Source organism: Oncorhynchus mykiss, chromosome 18 (assembly GCF_057628025.1).
Source record: "Oncorhynchus mykiss isolate SJ-2025 chromosome 18, ASM5762802v1, whole genome shotgun sequence".
In the NCBI taxonomy this organism is placed as follows: Eukaryota; Metazoa; Chordata; class Actinopteri; order Salmoniformes; family Salmonidae; genus Oncorhynchus; species Oncorhynchus mykiss.
In genome coordinates this window covers 26,554,743-26,577,506 of record NC_143039.1, presented here as the reverse complement: position 1 = coordinate 26,577,506, position 22,764 = coordinate 26,554,743, and the positions used below count along the sequence as shown (strand labels likewise).

General features: G+C 40.7%; 2 protein-coding genes across 2 annotated transcripts; both read right to left on the bottom strand.

Moving 5' to 3' along the window:
- Nucleotides 1-6,766: 6,766 nt before the first annotated feature.
- On the bottom strand, nucleotides 6,767-12,823 carry LOC110513694 (uncharacterized). Its single transcript, XM_090206788.1, has 4 exons — nucleotides 12,692-12,823; nucleotides 11,485-11,695; nucleotides 7,871-9,646; nucleotides 6,767-7,533 (listed from the first exon to the last, which is right to left on the bottom strand). The coding sequence occupies exons 2-4, from the start codon at nucleotides 11,668-11,670 to the stop codon at nucleotides 6,817-6,819; spliced, it is 2,679 nt and encodes an 892-aa protein (XP_090062914.1). The 5' UTR covers nucleotides 11,671-11,695; nucleotides 12,692-12,823; the 3' UTR covers nucleotides 6,767-6,816.
- Nucleotides 12,824-19,117: 6,294 nt separating this feature from the next.
- Nucleotides 19,118-22,685, bottom strand: LOC110495744 (uncharacterized). The gene is made up of 4 exons (XM_090207990.1): nucleotides 21,657-22,685; nucleotides 21,333-21,515; nucleotides 20,822-21,038; nucleotides 19,118-20,754 (listed from the first exon to the last, which is right to left on the bottom strand). Exons 1-4 carry the CDS (start codon nucleotides 21,876-21,878, stop codon nucleotides 19,745-19,747), a joined length of 1,632 nt encoding a protein of 543 aa, XP_090064116.1. The 5' UTR covers nucleotides 21,879-22,685; the 3' UTR covers nucleotides 19,118-19,744.
- Nucleotides 22,686-22,764: the final 79 nt, after the last annotated feature.

The window sequence follows — 22,764 nt, the reverse complement described above, 5'->3', positions numbered from 1 at the left end:
AAGGTGATGGATACAATTTGAGATTTTAACTTTCCTGACCAGGACAGTCACGCAATACTGGAATATAAAAGAAAACCAGAAACCCTGAACATGTGAGTATATATATTATTAATGAGCTAGCAATGCTGTGTGTGTGCGCTCATCCGGAAAACGAGTGTGGGTGGCTTTTGACAGCTCAGTATGGGGTGCACGTCCAACTGACCGTCAGCTGGCTAGAGATCGTGTGTGGTGTAACGTTATGGGTTCAAATAACACATTGAATGTCAGAATACAACTATAGGGATTATATTAATTCTAGGTCAAATAGATTAAAGCTAGTATAAACTGCTGATTGTCTCTTATGGGAAAATGTAGCACAAATCTATTGCTTCATGCTAATGCTAGCTACGTCGGTTTTGACGTTTTGGTAGGGGCGCGTCAGTTTTAGCTAGGTGGCTGTCACTGGCTAGACATCGTGTGTATGGTGTACTGATTCAAAGAAACCATCAGATGAAATTTCAGAATATAATTCATTATATGGCTAATAGATTGACGTTACTACCAATTGCAGATATCTTATGAGAGCAGGTAGCATTGTTAGTCTATGCTCGCTAGCTAGCTTAGCTTGCTAGCTAGCTAATTCATTTTGATGTCAGATCTACTTAGCTGGCTAGTTCTTACCAGTGTCTGTCTGGATGTCGGCGTTTCAGAGCAAGTTCAACCATCATTTAACCCCCGGGAAATGCTGTTCCATGGAATAAAATGATATGATACAAAGGTAAACCCCATTTTCTCCAAAACACAATACAATAGAGGCAGGATACTTGTCCACATGATTAAGCATGCATTTAATCTAACAAAAATGACATGAACTAATTTTTGACCAAATGAGCAGTTACTGCCTTTTTGCTTGGGAGGGCAGAATAGGGAAGACATCAACACTATGAAATAACACATGTGGAATCATGTAGTAAGCAAAGAAGTGCTACAAAATACATTTTATATTTGAGATTCTTTAAAGTAGCCACCCTTTGCCTGGATGACAGCTTTGCACACTCTTGGCATTCTCTTAACCAGCTTCATGAGCTAGTCATCTGGAATGCATTTTAATTAACACGTGTGCCATGTTAAAAGTTAATTTGTGGAATTTCTTTCCTTAATGCGTTTGAATCAATCAATTGTGTTGTGACAAGGTAGGGGTTGTTTACAGAAGATTGCCCTATTTGGAGAAAATTAACAAGTCCATATTATGGCAAGAACAGGTCAAATAAGCAAAGAGAAACAACAGTCCATCATTACCTTAAGACATGAAGATCAGTCAATCAGGAAAGTTTCAAGAACTTTGAAAGTTTCTTCAAGTGCAGTCGCAAGAACCATAAAGCGATATGATGAAACTGGCTCTCATGAGGACCACCACAGGAAAGAAAGACCCAGAGTTACCTCTGCTGCAGAGGATAAGTTCATTAGAGTTACCAGCCTCATAAATTGCAGACCAAATAAATGCTTCACAAAGTTCAAGTAACAGACACATCTCAACATCAACTTTTCAAAGGAGACTGCGTGAATCAGACCTTCATGGTCAAAATTCTGCAAAGAGATCAGTACTAAAGGACACCAATAATAAAAAGAGACTTGCTTGGGCCAAGAAACACAAGCAATAGACAGTAGACTGGTGGAAATCTGTCCTTTGGTCAGATCAGTCCAAATTTGAGATTTTGGTTCCAACCTCCGTGTCTTTGTGAGACGCGGAGTAGGTGAACGGATGATCTCCGCATATGTAGTTCACAGCGTGAATCATGGAGGATGAGGTGTGATGGTGTGGGGTTGCTTTGTTGGTGACACTGTCTGTGATCTATTTAGAATTCAAGCACACTTAGCCAGCATGGCTACCACAGCATTCTGCAGCGATACGCCATCCCATCTGGTTTGAAATCATCATTCAAGCTTTTGTTGTTGAGTTCCCAGTTGTCTTAAAAGTACCATGAATCCAGAGAATGCCAGACCTTGATTACAAAGTTTGATGACAAAATTTGCCCACGAAGGACCGCTGCACCACCTTCCTGTTCAAGTGAGCACAGCACAACAAGTTGAGTCCAAAAATGTCTTGTATGATTCATAATTTATTTAATTAGGCAGGGAGAAATGTATACTGTAGCTAAGAAATGAACACTAAGTGTATGTTGTGTAGTAAGCTGCTAGTAGCCCATGTTCCTCACTGGATGAAGGAACTATTTCGCTGCCAGACAAGGCTCTAGCTGATAGCCAGGTGTAACAGTGGTAAGGTGTTGGGACTCTGCTGTTGGGACAGCTTTATGTAGGCTATAACAGTTTGTGGGCACTGTTTGTCACGTTATAGGGCAATTAATATATTGTTTATCAAATCAAATCACATTTTATTTGTCACATACACATGGTTAGCAGATGTTAATGCGAGTGTAGCGAAATGCTTTTGTTGTGTAGTATAGTGGCTTTGTTGGCATTCATCCCACACAATTTTTTATTTCCCCGCCAAGATTTACAAGCTCAAATCGCCACTGATCATATTCCCTCTATAATATTTCCGCTATCATATTCCTCTCTATTATATTCTCTCTAACATATTACCCTGTATTATAATAATCTATATCATATTCCTCTCTATCATATTCTGTGTATTATATTCCCCTATATCACATTCCCCTCCATCATATTCCCCTCAATCATTTTCTCCGCTATCATATTCCCCTCCATCATATTCCCCTCTATCATATTCTGTGTATTATATTCCCCTATATCACATTCCCCTCCATCATATTCCCCTCAATCATTTTCTCCGCTATCATATTCCCCTCCATCATATTCCTCTCTATCATATTCCCCTGTATTATAATAATCTATATCATATTCCCCTCTATCATATTCTGTGTATTATATTCCCCTATATCACATTCCCCTCCATCATATTCCCCTCAATCATTTTCTCCGCTATCATATTCCCCTCCATCATATTCCTCTCTATCATATTCTGTGTATTATATTCCCCTATATCACATTCCCCTCCATCATATTCCCCTCAATCGTTTTCTCCGCTATCATATTCCTCTCTATTATATTCTCTCTAACATATGACCCTGTATTATAATAATATATATCACATTCCCCTCCATCATATTCCCCTCTATCATTTTCTCCGCTATCATATTCCCCTCCATCATATTCCTCTCTATCATATTCTGTGTATTATATTCCCCTATATCACATTCCCCTCCATCATATTCCCCTCAATCATTTTCTCCGCTATCATATTCCCCTCCATCATATTCCTCTCTATCATATTCTGTGTATTATATTCCCCTATATCACATTCCCCTCCATCATATTCCCCTCAATCATTTTCTCCGCTATCATATTCCCCTCCATCATATTCCTCTCTATCATATTCTGTGTATTATATTCCCCGCTATCTTTTTCCTCTCCATCATTTCCCTCTCTATCATATTCCCCTGTATTATAATAATCTATATCATATTCCCCTCTATCATATTCTGTGTATTATATTCCCCTATATCACATTCCCCTCCATCATATTCCCCTCAATCATTTTCTCCGCTATCATATTCCCCTCCATCATATTCCTCTCTATCATATTCTGTGTATTATATTCCCCGCTATCTTTTTCCTCTCCATCATTTCCCTCTCTATCATATTCCCCTGTATTATAATAATCTATATCATATTCCCCTCTATCATATTCTGTGTATTATATTCCTCTATCATATTTCCTCTATGGCTGCTTTGCGTGATGTATTGTTGTCTCTTCCTTCTTGCCCTTTGTGCTGTTGTCCCTGCCCAACAATGTTTGTACCCTGTTTTGTGCTGCTACCATGTTGTGCTGCTGCCATGTTGTGTTGCTACCATGTTATTGTCATATTGTGTTGCTACCATGCTGTGTTGTCATGTGTTGCTGCCATGCTATGTTGTCGTCTTAGTTCTCTCGTTGGGCAGAGACTGTCCCAAGATCGCGTAGCAGTCGGAGGTGTGTTTTCTTGTCTTGTCCGGTGAAAATATTCGCTTTCCTCGTTTATTTGTACATATTTCATATACAGTGGGGAGAACAAGTATTTGATAAGCTGCCTATTTTGCACGTTTTCCTACTTACAAAGCATGTAGAGGTCTGTAATTTTTTTATCATAGTATATCAGTATTTTTGGGCGCCGATAATAGAACTCCAGATTTTTCACCTTGTCAGCTCGGGGGATTCAATCTTGCAACCTTACAGTTAACCCAATAACGACCTGCCTCTCTCTCGTTGCACTCCACAAGGAGACTGCCTGTTATGCGAATGCAGTAAGCCAAGGTAAGTTGCTAGCTAGTATTAAACTTATCTTATAAAAGACAATCAATCATAATCACTAGTTAACTACACATGGTTGATGATATTACTAGATATTATCTAGCGTTTCCTGCGTTGCATATAATCTGACTGAGCATACAAGCATACACGTATCTAAGTATCTGACTGAGCGGTGGTAGGCAGAAGCAGGCGCGTAAACATTAATTCAAACAGGCTTTCTTTGCGTTTTGCCAGCAGCTCTTCGTTGTGCGTCAAGCATTGCGCTGTTTATGACTTCAAGCCTATCAACTCCCGAGATGAGGCTGGTGTAACCGAAGTGAAATGGCTAGCTAGTTAGCGCGCGGTAATAGCGTTTCAAACGTCACTCGCTCTGAGCCTTCTAGTAGTTGTTCCTCTTGCTCTGCATGGGTAACGCTGCTTTGATGGTGGCTGTTGTCGTTGTGTTGCTGGTTCGAGCCCAGGGAGGAGCGAGGAGAGGGATGGAAGCTATACTGTTACACTGGCAATACTAAAGTGCCTATAAGAACATCCAATAGTCAAAGGTTAATGAAATACAAATGGTATAGAGGGAAATAGTCCTATAATTCCTATAATAACTACATCCTAAAACGTCTTACCTGGGAATATTGAAGACTCATGTTAAAAGGAACCCACCAGCTTTCATATGTTCTGAGCAAGGAACTGAAACTTTAGCTTTCTTACATAGCACATATTGCACTTTTACTTTCTTCGCCAACACTTTGTTTTTGCATTATTTACACCAAATTGAACATGTTTCATTATTTACTTGAGGCTAAATTGATTTTATTGATGTATTATATTAAGTTAAAATAAGTGTTCATTCAGTATTGTTGTAATTGTCATTATTTCAAAAAATAAATAAAAAATTGGCCGATTAATCGGTATCGGCTTTTTTGGTCCTCCAATAATTGGTATCGGTATTGGTGTTGAAAAATCATAATCGGTTATTTATTTATTTTTCTCTTTTGTACCCCAGTATCTCTACTTGCACATGATACTCTGCACATCTATCATTCCAGTATTAATTATAATTTGTAGTTATTTCGCCTCTATGGCCTATTTTTTTGCCTTACCTCATTAATATTATTACGTTTGCACACTCTGAACATAGATTTTTACTATTATGCTATTAACTGTACGTTTGTTTAACCCATGTGCAACTCTGTGTTGTTTTTGTCGCACTGATTTGTTTTATCTTGGTCAGGTTGCAGTTGTAAGTGAGAACTTGTTCTCAACTGGCCTACCTTGTTAAAAACTAATTGACGCTACCCATTCCGTTAACGTTAGGATAATTTTCATCAACAACCGCTGAATTGCAGAGCGCCACATTCAAATAATATTACTATAAATATTTATATTCATGAAATCACAATATAGCAAAACACAGCTTAGCTTTTTGTTAATCCGTCTGTTGTGTCAACTTTTGAAAATATGCTTTACAGCGAAAGCAATCCAAGCGTTTGTGTAAGTTTATCGATCACTAGACAAAACATTATGGACACCTAGCATCAAAGTAGCTTGGTCACGAAAATGAGAAAAGCAATAAAATTAATTGCTTACCTTTGATCTTCGGATGTTTTCACTCACGAGACTCCCAGTTACACAATAAATGTTCCTTTTGTTCCATAAAGATTATTTTTATATCCAAAATACCTCAGTTTGTTTGGCGCGTTGTTTTCAGAAATCCACAGGCTCGAGCGGTCACAACAACGCAGACAAATTCCAAATAGTATCCGTAATGTCCACAGAAACATGTCAAACGTTTTTTATAATCAATCCTCAGGTTGATTTTAAAGTATATAATCGATAATATATCAACCGGCACTGTCTCTTTTTCAGTAGGAGAGGGAGAGTCAATGGCTGCACCACTCTGTTGCGCAAGCAAAACTCATGCGAACACCCAGCTATCCACTACGCGATGTTATCTTGCTCGCTCATTTTTCAAAATAAAAGCCTGAAACTATGTCTAAAGACTGTTGACACCTTGAGGAAGCGATAGGAAAGGGAATCTGGTTGATATCCCTTTAAATGGAGTGAAGGCAGGCTATGGAACATATAGCTTTCAAAATAGAGGCCTCTTCCTGGTTTTATTTTCCTCAGGTTTTCGCTTGCAATATCAGTTCTCTTATACTCACAGACAATATTTTGACAGTTTTGGAAACTTTAGAGTGTTTTCTATCCTAATCTGTCAATTATATAATTATAATTATAATAAAATAAAATATCATATTCCTTCTATCAAATTCCTCTGTATCATATTCCTCTCCACCCTCCAACTCCCCCCCGTTCTTCCTCAACTCCTCATCATTAAACACTCCCCAGATGTGTGAAAAGTCAACATTTTGTGTTTATATAGTGTTGTACATTATGCCTTAACAAAAATCAAACAGAGTAAACATTTTTTATTTTATTTTTAAATTCTTCGTTCTTTCATTGCATGCAAAAATACCATATCCCTCCCTCCCTACTCTCTATTACCCAGTCTACTCATCCATCTTCAAGCTTTCATCCCTTCCCTGCTCTTCTATCACCGTCTCAGTTCCACCTCCAGCTGGTTCCCTCTTTTTCTTCTCCTCTCCTCTCTTCCTCTCCTCTCTCCTCATCTTTTCTCTCTTCTTCTCCTCCTTTTCTTGAATCTTTCTCTCCATCTCCAAGAATGCAGCTTGAGCTTTCTCTCTCTTTTTCAGCTCCTCAGAACACTTCTTCTCTTTCTTAATTCTGTCTTTCATCATGTCATTATGTATCTTCATCAGCCCCTCTAACCTCTTTTTCTCTGCCTTTTCCTTCTCTTTTCTTTCCTTCTCTCTCTTTTTCTGTTCTAACTTCTCCCTCTTCTTCTCAGCCTTCATGACTTTCTTCTGCTCTTTCTCTCTCTCCTTCATCTCTTTCTTCTCCCTCTTTTTTTGCTCCTCCTCCTTGTGTTTTATCTCCTTTCTCTCTTTCTCTTCATCTTTCAACTTCTTATTCAGTTTCTTATTTTTCTCTTTTTCCTCCATCTTCAAAAATTGGATTTTCTGCATGTGGTTCATGAGCAGAAAGCCCACTCTTCCCAGGATGGTTTCTGCTCTCTCTGTTGAAACCTTCCCAATAGAGCACTTGGAATGGGCACAATCCGCCTCACTCTTCAATCCCTCCCTCGGGCTCACCTCCTCAGTGACGCTCCTCTCTTCACTCTCAATTTCAATGCCTATCCAATGATCCTAACAGGAAGACATTGACTCTAGATGTAATATTGTTCCAATGTAGCACATTCAATACACAACTGAGTGATCAACATACAATGATGGCCTCATGGGGCACCCCATTAGATTTTACAATACCTATAGATGTTCCTGGGTCCATACTAAAAGTAATACAAATGCTAACCCTAGTGAGGGGTGATGTTTTATACTATGAGCAAAGAGCAGCAGGGTTGGGGTCAATTCCATTTCAATTCCGATCAAAAGACTCTAAGATTCCAATTCTCTTCAACGCATTGAATTGAAATGGAAATGACCACCATCCCTGTAAAGTAGTAAGGTGAAATTCGACACCTACCTTTGCCTCTTCCAGGGTCCAGGGCCTGGGTTCCTCATCCTCTGACCTGCATATGGATGCTCCAACTCTAACAGGCATCTTAGTGACTACGCAGATCAGAGGGCTGGGCAGCTCATCATTGCGGGTTGCCAGAGTTAAGTTAGCATCAGAGACCAGCTGTTGAGCGTGAGGGCAGATATCCACCTCCACAGTAGTGCCCCTTCCTTTCTGATCTGGCTGCTTGTGGTCCTTGTCATGGATGCATGCCAGGCTTGGAGGAAGTGCATGGACAGGGCTTTTATCACCCATCATTTCCTCTCTCTTGACAGTGGATGCAACTGCACTTTCCTCTATGTCAACTGAGCACTCTGTGGTGTTCTCAACGGTCTCCTCTGGCTGTTTGTGGTCAATGTTGTGGGTGCAGGGCAGCCTTAGAGACAGTGCTGTGGGTGCAGGAGGACTTTTTTCAGCCAAAAACTCCTCTTGGAGGACAGTGGACACGGAAGCGACTGCTTCACGGGCAACTGGACACTTGCTGGTGCCCTCTACTGCCTCCTCTGGTAGTTTGTAGTCATTGTCAAAGACAAGTTGCAGGCTTGAAGGCAGCACTAAGGGAAGACCTGTGGCTGCTGATGGATCCTCTCTATTAGCAACTGATGCCTCTGCGGCGACTGAGCACTCAGTGGCTTCCTCTATCGTCTCCTCTGGCTGCTTATGGTCATTGTCCAAAACGTGTGACAAGCTTGGAGGCAGCCTTGGAGCAGGGCTTTTATCCAGGTCCTCTCCCTGGACAATGGATGTGCCTACAGCGATCTCTGTGGCAAGGGAGGACTCGGGTACATCCTCTTTTTCCTCCTTGGTCAGTTTGTGGTCAGAGTCACAGATACATGGCGAGCTTGGAGGCAGTGCTGCAGAGTCAGGAGGGCTTTGATCAGCTCCCATGTCCTCTTTGAGGTGAGTGGACACATCATTGGTTGTTTCACTGGCAACTGGACACTTGTTGGTTCCCTCTACTGCCGCCCCTGGCAGTTTGTCGTCAAAGACACGTGGCAGACTTGGAGGCAGCATTGGGACAGGGCATTTAGCTGCTGATCTGTCCATTCCATCAACAGTAGCTGTGCCTGAAGTGGCCTCTGTAGCAAATGAGACCACATAGGATTCCTCTACTGTGTGCTCTGGAGGCATTAAGTCATCGTCAACGACTGGTGGCAGGCATGGAGGCAGCACTGAAGGAAGAATTGTAGCTGCCCATCGGTTCTCTCTCTTGACAGTGGCTGTATCTGCAGTGTCCACTGTGGCAACTCGGCACTCCGTGGCTGAAACAGCAGGCTGGGAGGTTTCCGGGACTTTGAATGAATTGCCAATGAACCGCTGAGCCAGTGGTGGGAGGGAGAAAGGATAGAATCTGTCCTCTTCCTTGATATTAGATATTGCCACTGGAGAATCTGAGTCCTCAGTGGTTCCCTCTACTGTCTGCTGTGGTGGAATGGAGTCATCGTTAAAGAAGTGTGGCAGGTATCGATGCAGCATTGAGGAAAGATGTGTATCTGTCGACAAGTCCTCTCTTCTACCAGCAGATACATCTGCTGTGGCCTCTGTGGAAACTGGGCACTCAGCAGGGACAAAGTAGGAAAATACAATGAATCGCTGTGCATCCTGAGTGCGTATGACCAATGGAGAGGGGGGATGCAACATGGTTGGTATTGGCCTCCGATTGGTGAAAGCCAGTGGTGGGAGGGAGTCAATACAGGGAGCCATGAACTCAGTGAGTGGACGTTTGGTCACATCTCTCACATTCTGCAGGAGAAAAGAAACAGACATGATGAAAGTGATCACATTCAGTACATACATTCTTTATGAGTGAACTCTATTTACTTTTACATCACATATACAGTGCCTTCGGAAAGTATTCAGACCCTTTCACTTCTTCCACATTTTGTTACCTCAGCCTTATTCTAAAATTGATTAAATCATTTTTTTCAGTCATCAATCTACACAAAATACCCCATATTGACAAAGCAAGAACAGAATCGTTCCAAATTAATTTAAAATAAAAATAATGGGAATATGCTTTCGTATTCAGTACTTTGTTGAAGCACCGTTGGCAGCGATTACAGCATAGAATCTTCTTGGGTATTACGCTACACACTCGGCATACTTGTGTTTGGGGACTTTCTCCCATTCTTCTCTGCAGAGCCTCTCAAGCTCTGTTAGGTTGGATGGGGAGAGTTGCGGCACAGCTATTTTCAGGTCTGTCCATAGATGTTCGATCCGGTTCAAGTCCGGGCTCTGGCTGGGCCACTCAAGGACATTCAGAGACGTGTCCCAAAGTCACTCCTGCGTTGTCTTGGCTTGTGCTTAGGGTCGTTGTTCTGTTGTAAGGTGACCCATCGCCCCCAGTCTGAGGTCCTGAGCGCTCTGGAGCAGGTTTTCTTCAAGGATCTCTCTGTGCTCCGTTCATCTTTGCCTCGATCCTGACTAGTCTCTTAGTCCACGCCGCTGAAAAACATCCCCACAGCATGATGCTGCCACCACCGTGCTTGACTGTGCCGTAGGTGCCAGATTTCCTCCAGACGTGACGCTTGGCAATCAGGCCAAAGATTTCAATCTTGGTTTCATCAGACCAGAGCATCTTGTTTCTCATGGTCTGAGAGTCAATGGGTGCCTTTTGGAGGTCACTGTGTTCTTGGGGACCTTCAATGCTGCGGACATCTGTTTCTCGACACAATCCTGTCTCGGAGCTTTACGGACAATCCCTTCTACCTCATGGTTTGGTATTTGATCTGGCATGCACTGTCCACTGTGGGACCTTATATAGACAGGTGTGTGCCTTTCCAAATCATGTCATATCAATTTCATTTACAACAAGTCCAATCAAGTTGTAGAAACATCGAAAGGACGATCAATGGAAACAGGATGCACCTGAGCTCAATTTCGAGACTCATAGCAAAGGGTCTGTATACTTATGTAAATAAAGTATTTCTGTTTTTAAATGTAATACATTTTCAATACAAATGTAACACAGTTTTTTCGCATTGTAATTGTGGGGTATTATGTGTAGATTGCTGAGAATCTTTATTTTATTGAATCCATTTTAGAATGAGGATGTAAAGTAACAACAGGTGGAATAAGTAAAGGTGTCTGAATACTTTCCTAAGACACTGTATATATCTAGTGTCCTCTCAGATGCTCTGCACCAGTCTGTACCAACCCTGGGTCTTCTAGCTAACGGGTCAACTAAGTGTAAAAATACATGCACTACACCCAGCACAACATTTGACATTTTAGACATTTAGCAGAAGCTTTTGTCCAGAACAATTTACCGTTAGTGCATTCAACTTAAGGTAGCTAGGTCAGACAACTACATTATCCTGATTTGAAGGTCTATGAGAGATCGCTTGGTCTTGTTATTTAATTTTTTTTAAAGACAAGGCAACCATAAGAACTGAGGACTATGTACATAACAATACTCAGAGACATACACAATACAACACAAGAAAAGTTATCAGACAAAATACTGTTAGCTTACGTTCAATGGCATATGGCACATTTTGCCAGTATATTGACATATATTTGATTTAATCAATATTGTTCAACAGAACTCTAGTCGGCTTTGTCAAAGTTGGTCTTGTTACCTCCTCAATCAGGCTTGGCATTTTCCTTGTCTCAAACCAAATCCTCTTCATCTCCTTCTCCTGCTCCCTCTGGATCTGTCTCACCAGAACCAACCTGGCTCCCAGCTCCATCATGTAGTCTGTCTGGATCTCCCTATCCTTCAACTGACACTCAGCCCTCCTCTGTGTCAGCGTTGAACCCTCCATGTCTTCCTCCTAGCTAACAATAAGTCTGGAAAATACATAACGTTGTAGTAAGTGGTGTGTTGCTAACCAAAGAATAATACATCTCTTTACGATGTGCTCACATTTCTTCCCCTTTTACTTACAATTAAGCAAGTGACAATCCCATTCCAGAGATGATTACGCAATAGGCCTATCTGAATTATTAGTAAAAAGTTGGCTACTGGAAAAGCGACCAAGTTCAAATGAATCAATTTTGGCTGTTCCTATCATTATGTGCACAATATCCTTCATGACATCTTCATTGTGATGCAAGGCGTTGCCATTGGAGATGAGAAAGCACAACATAGACTTTAACAATCAAACTTCAGGCTCTCTCTGTACCTTACTATTGAGCCTTATTCAACCCCCTCATGTAACGCCACTCCATATTGGCCCTGGTTCTCACAAACCACACTAATCACTTATATAATATCATTCAAAAAGGTTTTGGGGGAAGAAAGTGACTATTTCCATCATGGACCAAACTTGTTGTACAGTTTCATCTATTTGAATCACTCCAGTCTTCTCTTTGAGTGCCTCTGAGTGCAACTCAATTTAATGAGGTCTATCAATTCAACCATTTGAAATGGATGACCATTTAATCAAGAAAATCTGAATATTTTTTTAATTAGCAACTACAAGTTAGCCAAGTTCGCCTACTTGTTTTTTACACAACCTACCCTTGTGTTACATATTTATAGAGATAATTGATTACAATGTATGTTGGGGATTAACACAGAGATGCGGTTTTCTTTCATCAATAGAATGTATTTGCCTTTAGGCTGGCTGACTACAACAACTGTAACATGCCATCTCAGTTGTCAGGATGAACAATTTTCTCACAAAAAAACTGATTCAAGCAAACTGTCTCTCGTCAATAGTTTCACTTGTCACCATGATTGCATGTCAGGCCTACTTAAAGGGTCATGTTAGTACACAAGTCATTTAAAAAGTAGTTATTCTTCAGAAACATAGTTAAACAGTAAGTTATATTACAACCTACCTCTCAAGTAAGCAGCGTGTTCTCTTGCTAATGAAATAGGACATGAATAATCTGTCAGTGGTTAGTTGAATCAGTCTCTTTGCACTGTTCTGTTTGTCTGTGCAACAGCTAACCTCCCAGAATCAGAATCTTGTGATGTCACAATGAAGGCCCCATTGCTATGACTACCCACAGAAGCTCTCATGTGTTATCAAATGCTAGAACAATTCCCTTTTTTTTTATCCTGTTGAGCACAGTCATATGTAATATTTACATTGAATCCATGTAACCAAATGTTTTATTAAAATAAAATGCTCTTCCTCTTATCAAATTGTTGACCATTCATAGTACAGGTGTTTTGCCTATTTCAAATTGAATATGTTTTAGATTTCACAACTAGCATCCAGGTTTACTTAGGTTATTTGTTTGACCTTAGCCTTCCGCTAATGTCAGTGTTGCTCATCAAAATCTTCATCATTAATAAAATATTTAGGCTACCTTACTACATACAGTAAAACAGGTATTCTGTAGACTGTGACACCTCAGTGAGTGTTTAAGAAAACATCTCTCCTCAATGGCCTCAGCTATTAGCCATATGATCAACAAGGTCAAATGTTGCACTAAAATCAAGAAGCAGCTTATTTTGGTCAAGTGACCTGATCCATTGATCGGTTAAAACAACTAGAGCTGTTGCAGTTGAGGGATCTTCACGGTTCACATGCTGGTAGAGAAATAAGATGTGCTGGGTGTGTAATTATCTAGGCCTGAAACATTTGATTGAAGAGTAGGTGTCCCTGAATTCTTGCATTGTAGTTCAATGTATTATTAAGGAAATCAATATCAGCTGACTATAGAACAGTAGTTTTAGACCTGCCAACAGGTCCCATTGTTTAAAAACTTGTTTGAAATGTTTCTTATCCATGTCTTTCCAGTTGATCTAACCAATCAGACTCAAGAGCGTCACACATTCCTCCATTCATTCTCGATCATATTCCTATCTATCATATTCTCATCTATCATATCAAACAGATACAATTACATTCAAAGCAGAAAATATATACAGAGCAAATGTATGAGATTGAACACACACATTTCACAATGAACAGTTGATCTGACCCCCATTTTGCAGTTTCACTATGGCTTTAGTCATCAGTCAAGAGGGACACATTTTATTAAGGTAGTTGTGTTTCAGGGACTGTCAGTTTAACAGGTTTTAAATCTTAAAGTGATCTAATCAAACAAATCCTCTCTGTCACATTCCTCTCCATCATATTCCTCTTTATCATACTATCATATTCCCCCTCCATCATATTCCTCTCTATCATACTCCTCTTTATCATACTATCATATTCCCCCTCCATCATATTCCTCTCTATCATACTCCTCTTTATCATACTATCATATTCCCCCTCCATCATATTCCTCTCTATCATACTCCTCTTTATCATACTATCATATTCCCCCTCCATCATATTCCTCTCTATCATACTCCTCTTTATCATACTATCATATTCCTCTTTATCATACTATCATATTCCCCCTCCATCATATTCCTCTCTATCATACTCCTCTTTATCATACTATCATATTCCTCTTTATCATATTATTATATTCCCCTCCACCATATTCCTCTCTATCATATTCCCCTCCATCATATTCCCCTATATCATATTCCTCTCCATCATATTCCCCTCTATCATATTCCCCTCCATCATATTCCCCTCTATCATATTCCCCTCCATCATATTCCTCTCCATCATATTCCCCTCTATCATATTCCCCTCTATCATATTCCTCTTTATCATATTATTATATTCCCCTCCATCATATTCCTCTCCATCATATTCCCCTCTATCATATTATCATATTCCTCTTTATCATATTATCATATTCCTCTTTATCATATTATCATATTCCTCTTTATCATATTATCATATTCCTCTCTATCATATTCCTCTTTATCATATTATCATATTCCTCTCCATCATATTCCTCTTTATCATATTATCATATTCCTCTCTATCATAATCCTCTTTATCATATTATCGTATTCCTCTTTATCATATTATCATATTCCCCTCCATCATATTCCCCTCTATCATATTCCTCTTTATCATATTATTATATTCCCCTCCATCATATTCCTCTCCATCATATTCCCCTCTATCATATTCCCCTCTATCATATTATATTCCTCTCTATAATATTCCTCTCTATCATATTCCTCTTTATCATATTATTATATTCCCCTCCATCATATTCCTCTCCATCATATTCCCCTCTATCATATTCCTCTTTATCATATTATCATATTCCCCTCCATCATATTCCTCTCCATCATATTATCATATTCCTCTTTATCATATTATCATATTCCTCTTTATCATATTATCATATTCCTCTCTATCATATTCCTCTCCATCATATTCCCCTCCATCATATTCCTCTCCATCATATTCCCCTCCATCATATTCCTCTCCATCATATTCCCCTCTATCATATTATTATATTCCCCTCCATCATATTCCTCTCCATCATATTATCATATTCCTCTTTATCATATTATCATATTCCTCTCCATCATATTCCTCTTTATCATATTATCATATTCCTCTCCATCATATTCCTCTCCATCATATTCCTCTTTATCATATTATCATATTCCTCTTTATCATATTATCATATTCCTCTCCATCATATTCCTCTTTATCATATTATCATATTCCTCTCCATCATATTATCATATTCCTCTCCATCATATTCCTCTCTATCATATTCCCCTCCATCATATTCCCCTCCATCATATTCCCCTCCATCATATTCCTCTCCATCATATTCCCCTCTATCATATTATCATATTCCTCTTTATCATATTATCATATTCTTCTTTATCATATTATCATATTCCTCTTTATCATATTATTATATTCCTCTCTATCACATTATTATATTCCCCTCCATCATATTCCTCTCCATTATATTCCCCTCTATCATATTATATTCCTCTCTATAATATTCCTCTCTATCATATTCCTCTTTATCATATTATTATATTCCTCTCTATCATATTCCTCTTTATCATATTATTATATTCCCCTCTATCATATTCCTCTTTATCATATTATTATATTCCCCTCCATCATATTCCTCTTTATCATATTATCATATTCCTCTTTATCATATCATTATATTCCTCTTTATCATATTATTATATTCCTCTCCATCATATTCCTCTCCATCATATTCCCCTCTATCATATTATATTCCTCTCTATCATATTCCTCTTTATCATATTATTATATTCCTCTCTATCATATTCCTCTTTATCATATTATTATATTCCTCTCTATCATATTCCTCTTTATCATATTATTATATTCCCCTCCATCATATTCCTCTTTATCATATTATTATATTCCTCTTTATCATATTATTATATTCCTCTCCATCATATTCCTCTCCATCATATTATCATATTCCTCTCCATCATATTCCCCTCCATCATATTCCCCTCCATCATATTCCTCTCCATCATATTCCCCTCTATCATATTCCTCTCTATCATATTCCTCTCTATCACATTATTATATTCCCCTCCATCATATTCCTCTCCATCATATTCCCCTCTATCATATTATATTCCTCTCTATAATATTCCTCTCTATCATATTCCTCTTTATCATATTATTATATTCCCCTCCATCATATTCCTCTCCGTCATATTCCCCTCTATCATATTCCCCTCCATCATATTCCTCTCCATCATATTCCCCTCCATCATATTCCCCTCCATCATATTCCTCTCCATCATATTCCCCTCTATCATATTCCTCTCTATCATATTCCTCTCTATCACATTATTATATTCCCCTCCATCATATTCCTCTCCATCATATTCCCCTCTATCATATTATATTCCTCTCTATAATATTCCTCTCTATCATATTCCTCTTTATCATATTATTATATTCCCCTCCATCATATTCCTCTCCGTCATATTCCCCTCTATCATATTCCCCTCCATCATATTCCTCTCCATCATATTCCCCTCTATCATATTCCCCTCCATCATATTCCTCTCCATCATATTCCTCTCCATCATATTCCCCTCTATCATATTATCATATTCCTCTTTATCATATTATCATATTCTTCTTTATCATATTATCATATTCCTCTCCATCATATTCCCCTCTATCATATTCCCCTCCATCATATTCCTCTTTATCATATTATTATATTCCCCTCCATCATATTCCTCTCCATCATATTCCCCTCTATCATATTATCATATTCCTCTTTATCATATTCTTCTTTATCATATTATCATATTCCTCTTTATCATATTATTATATTCCTCTCTCACATTATTATATTCCCCTCCATCATATTCCTCTCCATCATATTATATTCCTCTCTATAATATTCCTCTCTATCATATTCCTCTTTATCATATTATTATATTCCTCTCTATCATATTCCTCTTTATCATATTATTATATTCCCCTCAATCATATTCCTCTTTATCATATTATCATATTCCTCTCTATCACATTATTATATTCCCCTCCATCATATTATATTCCTCTCTATAATATTCCTCTCTATCACATTATTATATTCCCCTCCATCATATTCCTCTTTATCATATTATTATATTCCCCTCCATCATATTCCTCTTTATCATATTATCATATTCCTCTTTATCATATGATCATATTCCTCTCTATCATATTCCTCTTTATCATATTATTATATTCCTCTCTATCATATTCCTCTTTATCATATTATTATATTCCCCTCCATCATATTCCTCTTTATCATATTATCATATTCCTCTTTATCATATGATCATATTCCTCTCTATCATATTCCTCTTGATCATATTCCCCTCTATCCTCCATCCACTGCCCCTCCTTCCTCCTAGTCCTCATCTCAATACAGCCCCTCTCCATCCACCAGAGCACGATGGAGAGCTCTTCCTCCAGCCTGGAAAGTACCATCTCCTTGTCAACCAGGCAACCTTCCTTTTCCACATATTTGATTGCCTCCTCTTTAACTCTAAGTTGCTCTTTATTGATCCTCAAAATCACCCCTGACCTGGGCTTTGAGATGATCTGACGTCTCGTTTGTTTGAGACATTTCTCGTTGCTGCTCCTCCTATTCCAGCACACTAATGTCCTTCTTGAAGCAGCATACATCTGAGGCTACCTCTTTTTTTCAGATCCTTATGTGCTTCTCTTATAGGTTGGAATGTGTGTCCTCTGTCGTCTCTCCCATCTCTGCAGATCAGATTACTCTCCGTCTCCCGAGCCTCTATCTTTTAGGATCTCTCTCCAGTTTCAGCTGGTAGGCCACATTCCTGATCAGTCTGTTGATCTGGAAGTTTCTGGCTCTGACCAGAGCTGGTGTTCAGCATTCCGGCTGTCTTGGAGCCATCTCAAAGGTGTGCTAGGCAGACAGCTCAGAGACACAGGCTCTGTGCAGATGGAACAGGACAGGTGCTCTGCCAGGTCAGAGGAAGCTGTGGTCATAATGGAGATGACTGTGCTCGTGCTCAGTGTGTGAGAGAAAGAGGCAGTATCAGAATACCAATATTAGCATACTAAATAGTATGCAAAAAATATGTTTTATAGTATGTGAAATTTAGAAAGTATGCAGCCTTCACATGCTAGTCGGAACTAGGAAACTCTGGAATGTCCGACTTGCTGATTCGTTGAATGCGACACATATAACTACAACCAGTAAGCAAGTCTGACATTTCTGAGTTTCTTAGTTCCGGCTAGCACATAAACGCAGTACTCTGAATGCGTCATCTAATGCACGATTGCATTGACTCCGTCATTTGTACATGTTGGTACAGCGCTTCAATTTATCTGATTATCAGCTTTTGTCAAACATGTGAGTGGGAAAAGAAGAGTGAATTCTGCAAGGGTGGGCAACTCCAGTCCTCGAGGGCCTGATTGATGTCACACTTTTTCTCCATCCCTAGCAAACACAGCTGATTCATCAAATTGCATTCTAAATTGAAGATCATGATTAGGTGATTATTGGAGTCAAGTGTGTGAGCTGGGGCAAAACTGTGACACCAATCAGGCCCTCCAGGACTGGAATTACCCACCCCTGTTACGAGATCAAATGCCAAAATTAGTACATACCCTAATCTAACTGCCTGTAGCTCAGGATCTGAAGCAAGGATATGTATATTCTTGATACCATTTGAAAGGAAACACTTTGAAGTTTGTGTTAATGTGAAATTAATGTAGGAGAATATAACACATTAGATCTGGTGAAAGACATTAAACAACCGTTTTTTTGTACCATCATCTTTGAAACGCAAGAGAAAGGCCAAAATGAATTATTCTAGCCCAGGTGCAATTTAGACTTTGGCCACTAGATGACAGCAGTGTATGTGCAAAGTTTTAAAGTGATCCAATGAACTGCATATCTATTAAAAATGTTTTATCAAGACTGCCCAAATGTGCCTAATCGGTTAATTCATACATTTTCAAGTTCATAATTGTGCACTCTCCTCAAATAGCATGGTATTCCTTCACTGTAATATAGCTACTGTAAATTGGACAGTGCAATTAGATTAGCAAGAATTAGCAAGAATATCAGATATGTCCTGTGTTTTTTTTTTTGTTTCTTACAACCTCATGCTAATCACATTAGCCTACGTTAGCGGAATCCTGTAGATAAAGTACACAGTCAAATTAACATTTGCTTTAAAGCCCTCACTAAGAATACTGACTAACTTCTTGTAAAGGTAGGGGCATGTGACTATCATAAAGCAAGACAGACTAAAGTTCAGTGACAGCGACAACTTTCAGTTTGGGGAAAACGCTACAACACAAGTGAATAAAGGATGGGTTTTATATCCATACAGTATAAATAGGAAATATCTAATAAACAAATGATTCCAACTAATTCTTTGGATTGGAGATTACTGCTTTAGACTGTTGATATGAATCCACACATGCAGGTCAGAAAGCACTAAATAAGTGTCCAGCATGCTCTAGAGGTTATTACAAGTAACTACACATATCACACCACAACAACTAACATAGGGTCTCACTCCCGCTCCTCCTTTCCTCCTCTCCCTCTTATCTCCTCTGTTCTTCCTCTATTCCTCCTCCTCTCCTCCCCCTCTCCTCTCAGCGGCTCCAGCTGGATAGAGTGACGTCGAGGTGGCCTCTCACTGGAGGGAGGGAGAGGGGGAACAAAGGAGGACGAGGAGGTGGAGGAGAGGGGTAGAGGAGGCAGAAAGCCCGGTCTAAATATTGTTTTAAAGGGAAGAGCAGGGGAGGAGGAGAGAGTGCGAGAAAGGGGCGGAGTGAGAGAAAGAGGGGAAGAGGGGGAGGGCAGCTGCGTCCGACACACCATGCCTACACCTGCAACAGGTAGGCCAAGGGGCGGGACCTGTAGGTGAGACTCATAACACGATAGGGGAGGCAGGTGAAGAAGGGGTGGAGCTGGAGTCAAGGAAGGGAGGGTGTTCCTACGAGCTCCCTGCCAGCGAGAGGGAGAGCAGGGAGGAAGTTTGTCCACAGAGCACTTCCGGGTCATTGGGTCGCCTCCGATGACATTAGATCCCCCTCTACAATGTAAAGCAGTTTGAGTACTGGGGTGTTCTCTGTATAAATCCAAGGTGGAACCTCCAGGGGCTAGCCTCCTCTCAGGGGACAGTCTGCTCTGGGCTGCCTGGGAAAGGTGCTCCTCTGTGGGAAAGAGGAGAGAACAAGAGGCCCCAGAAGAGGTCTCGTTATGGTAAAGATGGACAGATCGACTCTCCTTGTCATCTCCCACCTCTTCCTCTAGCTCGGCCTTCTCCCTCCTTTCCTTCTTAAAGTCGTGATGAAGAGAACCTTTTTCTCCCTTTCCTCCTTCCTCTCCTCCCTCTTCCTCTACCTTCCTTTCCCTCCTTCCCTCTTGGTAGACCTTGTTAAGTCGAGCCAGATTGTGAATAGCTAGCCATGGTTCAGACCACTGTCGCTGTCTGGGAGGGGTGATACAGGACTGGTCCACTGGACTCAGCTCACATGGGGAGAATCTGCTGCTGCTGCTGCCACTCCCCCTCTTACCTAGGATGAGATAAGAAAGGATGAGACAGGTTCCTGATGTTTAACACCTTCCCTCCCTCCCTCTAACCTGATCCTCTGAAATTGAACACGTTCTCTCCCTCAAGTGAGTTGGGTGAGCCCGTCTTGATGATGATGTCAGAGGGTGACATGCAGGTGACAGGTGATGCATCGGGAGACGGCAGAACGTTCAGGTAGCGCCTCGTCACCGGTCCTCCGCTCACACCCATCTCCGTGGTGATGATGATGATGTCACGGCCTTTGGCGCGGCATGCGTCCAGTAGCACCTGGGGTATGTAATGGTCAGTTATAATCATTTCACCACACACACAGTCTTGTATAACTAACTTTTTGGGGACACACTAAACACTATTTTCCCTAACCCATACCCTTAACCCAAAAATCTAACCCTAAACCTAATTCTAACCTTAACCCTAAACCCCCTAGAAATAGTGTTTGACCTTGTGGGGACCAACAAAATGTCCCCAGTTGGTCAAATGTTTGTTTACTATTCTTGTGGGGACTACTGGTCCTCACAAGTATAGTTAACCACACACACATCCCCCCTCCTCCCTCCTGACCTGTAGTGTAGGCTGGTGCTGTGCGTTAATAGCGTAGACCATAGCTGAAGCTCCAGAGTAGTCCTCCATACTGGGGTCAGCTCCAGCTGAGAGGAGAGTAGAGGCTAGCTGAGCTCCAGCCCTCTCCATACAGGAATACATCAGAGCTGTACGGCCTGACCGGTCCTGGGCATTAGGGTCTGCCTGGGTGGGGAAAGATAGGATGGGGTTAGGATGTAGGTAGGCGCGCACACACACACACACACAGGGCCTGTTTAGAATAGGATAGAATCCCACAAGGGAAAATTAAACCTACAGAACTCTCCTTTAAAAGCAGACACAGACCTGGTTGTCTAGTAGGTATCTGAGCAGTTTCAGGGTTCCAGGTCCAGTGGGTTCCCCTCTCAGGGCTTTACACGCAGCCAGGAGAGGAGTCTCTCCTCCTGGGTTTCTCTCGTTGACCTGGGCACCCCCCTCCAGGAGCAGCCTAACGAGGCGAAGCTTCCCCAGCCTCGCTGCTCCAATCAGGGGACTGCCGTCTGGCAGGAGGTCCTGGGGGACCGACATGGTCTGGAGGAGAGGAAAAGGTAGAGATGGTAAGAAAAAGAGAGAGGCAGTCACAGGTGAAAGTCAAATAGTGAGTTAGCATCCAAACGTACCTGGGTTGTCTGAGGTCCTGCGTTGATTGTTAAGGTTTCACTCCAGACATCACATATTGGCAGCAGACAACTTCAGCCGACTGGACACTGATACACATCCTCTTCGGTCCATCTCACTCCGTTCTACCGCTCTCCTGTACGAGGAGCGTGTGTCCTGTCTCAGGTGAAGGGCAGGCGTGGGTAGCGGTGAGCGTTCAAAGTTGTCAATGGTTTTCAGCTCTAAATGTCACCTGTTGCTGAGTCTCCACACTACAAAGGCACTGGGAAGGACTGATAGAAGTCAGCTTTGAACGGCCTTCATCTGGCAGACCACCGCCTGAGTTCAAACAGCCTAGAGGGGTGTGTGTGCAGAAATGGCACCCTAAAACAAATGTTATTGGTCACATACACATATTTAGCAGATGTTATTGCGGGTGCAGCGAAATGCTTGTCACAAAAACAAAACAAAAAAAATACTGCAAAGTTGCTTAGGAGCTAGAAGCAGAGCTGCCATGTCTGTCAACGCCATCTTGTCAGAACACAGAATGGTGATAAAAAGACCTGTGGATGAGGAATGTTTTCTGGCTGTTCTGCCTATAGATAGGCCTGTAAACACACACACACACACATCCTTTGCCCTCATCGTCAGCAGTGCAAGAGCGCACAAACTAATTGAGGTGATGGGAACTAGAAGCCTCTAAAGGTGTTGAAAGAACTAAATATCTTGGCAAAAGTAGTGAATTCATTTTATTTGTTTTTTTGATGCATCTACAACAACGAGGACACAGGGGTGAAAAAAAACAGATGACTCAGTG